Source organism: Diaphorina citri, unplaced genomic scaffold, assembly GCF_000475195.1.
Source record: "Diaphorina citri unplaced genomic scaffold, Diaci psyllid genome assembly version 1.1 scaffold45317, whole genome shotgun sequence".
NCBI lineage: Eukaryota > Metazoa > Arthropoda > Insecta > Hemiptera > Psyllidae > Diaphorina > Diaphorina citri.
Window position 1 is genome coordinate 1 of NW_007422637.1, and position 520 is coordinate 520.

The window sequence follows — 520 nt, forward strand, 5'->3', positions numbered from 1 at the left end:
ATTCCTAAAGTACTTATAATCTGTGCACCAACACTATAAATAAGCAGTTTATCTGTAACATGAAAATCATATTATTAACATACCAAGGAGGGGGGAAAAGATAGGTATTTTAGAGGGAATTTATTCTTACACTTTTTACTCTGCTTCTCAATTTCCGTTTTCAACTTCTGATATTTTTCAGTTCTGTATACTAAGAGCCATGTTAATCCTGAAACAGAAAAATAAAAATACTTAGGTCAAAAATAAAAAAAGAACTTCAATGGCAGAGAATGTGCAACAGAAATCACTTCTATGACTACTTATTCAGTTATTGAGCCTAGATCCCTAGTGATCCAGTGGTGATATAGCTAATTTTAATGGGTTTTACTAAACTTGCTCACCTTCACTGAGTAAAGCTGTACAAACGGATATGAAAACTATTAATAATGTATCGGCCCACATGGTTGTGATGTACGTAAGACGAATGCTTTTCGGCGTTCTAATCAGTGAACAATTAATCCATAGGTAAGTTAATTATAAT

General features: G+C 32.7%; 1 protein-coding gene across 1 annotated transcript; it reads right to left on the reverse strand.

Annotated features, from left to right (window-relative positions):
- Window positions 1–51: 51 nt before the first annotated feature.
- Window positions 52–520, reverse strand: LOC108254327 (calcium load-activated calcium channel-like). The gene is made up of 2 exons (XM_026833126.1): window positions 381–520; window positions 52–208 (listed from the first exon to the last, which is right to left on the reverse strand). Exons 1-2 carry the CDS (start codon window positions 439–441, stop codon window positions 75–77), a joined length of 195 nt encoding a protein of 64 aa, XP_026688927.1. The 5' UTR covers window positions 442–520; the 3' UTR covers window positions 52–74.

Bases quoted from the DNA above. Each gene is read 5' to 3' on its own strand.
- LOC108254327 (XM_026833126.1), bottom strand. From the start codon at position 441: ATGTGGGCCGATACATTATTAATAGTTTTCATATCCGTTTGTACAGCT. The intron at 209-380 runs GTGAGCAAGTTT...TTTCTGTTTCAG, and splicing joins TACAGCTTTACTCAGTGAAG to GATTAACATGGCTCTTAGTA.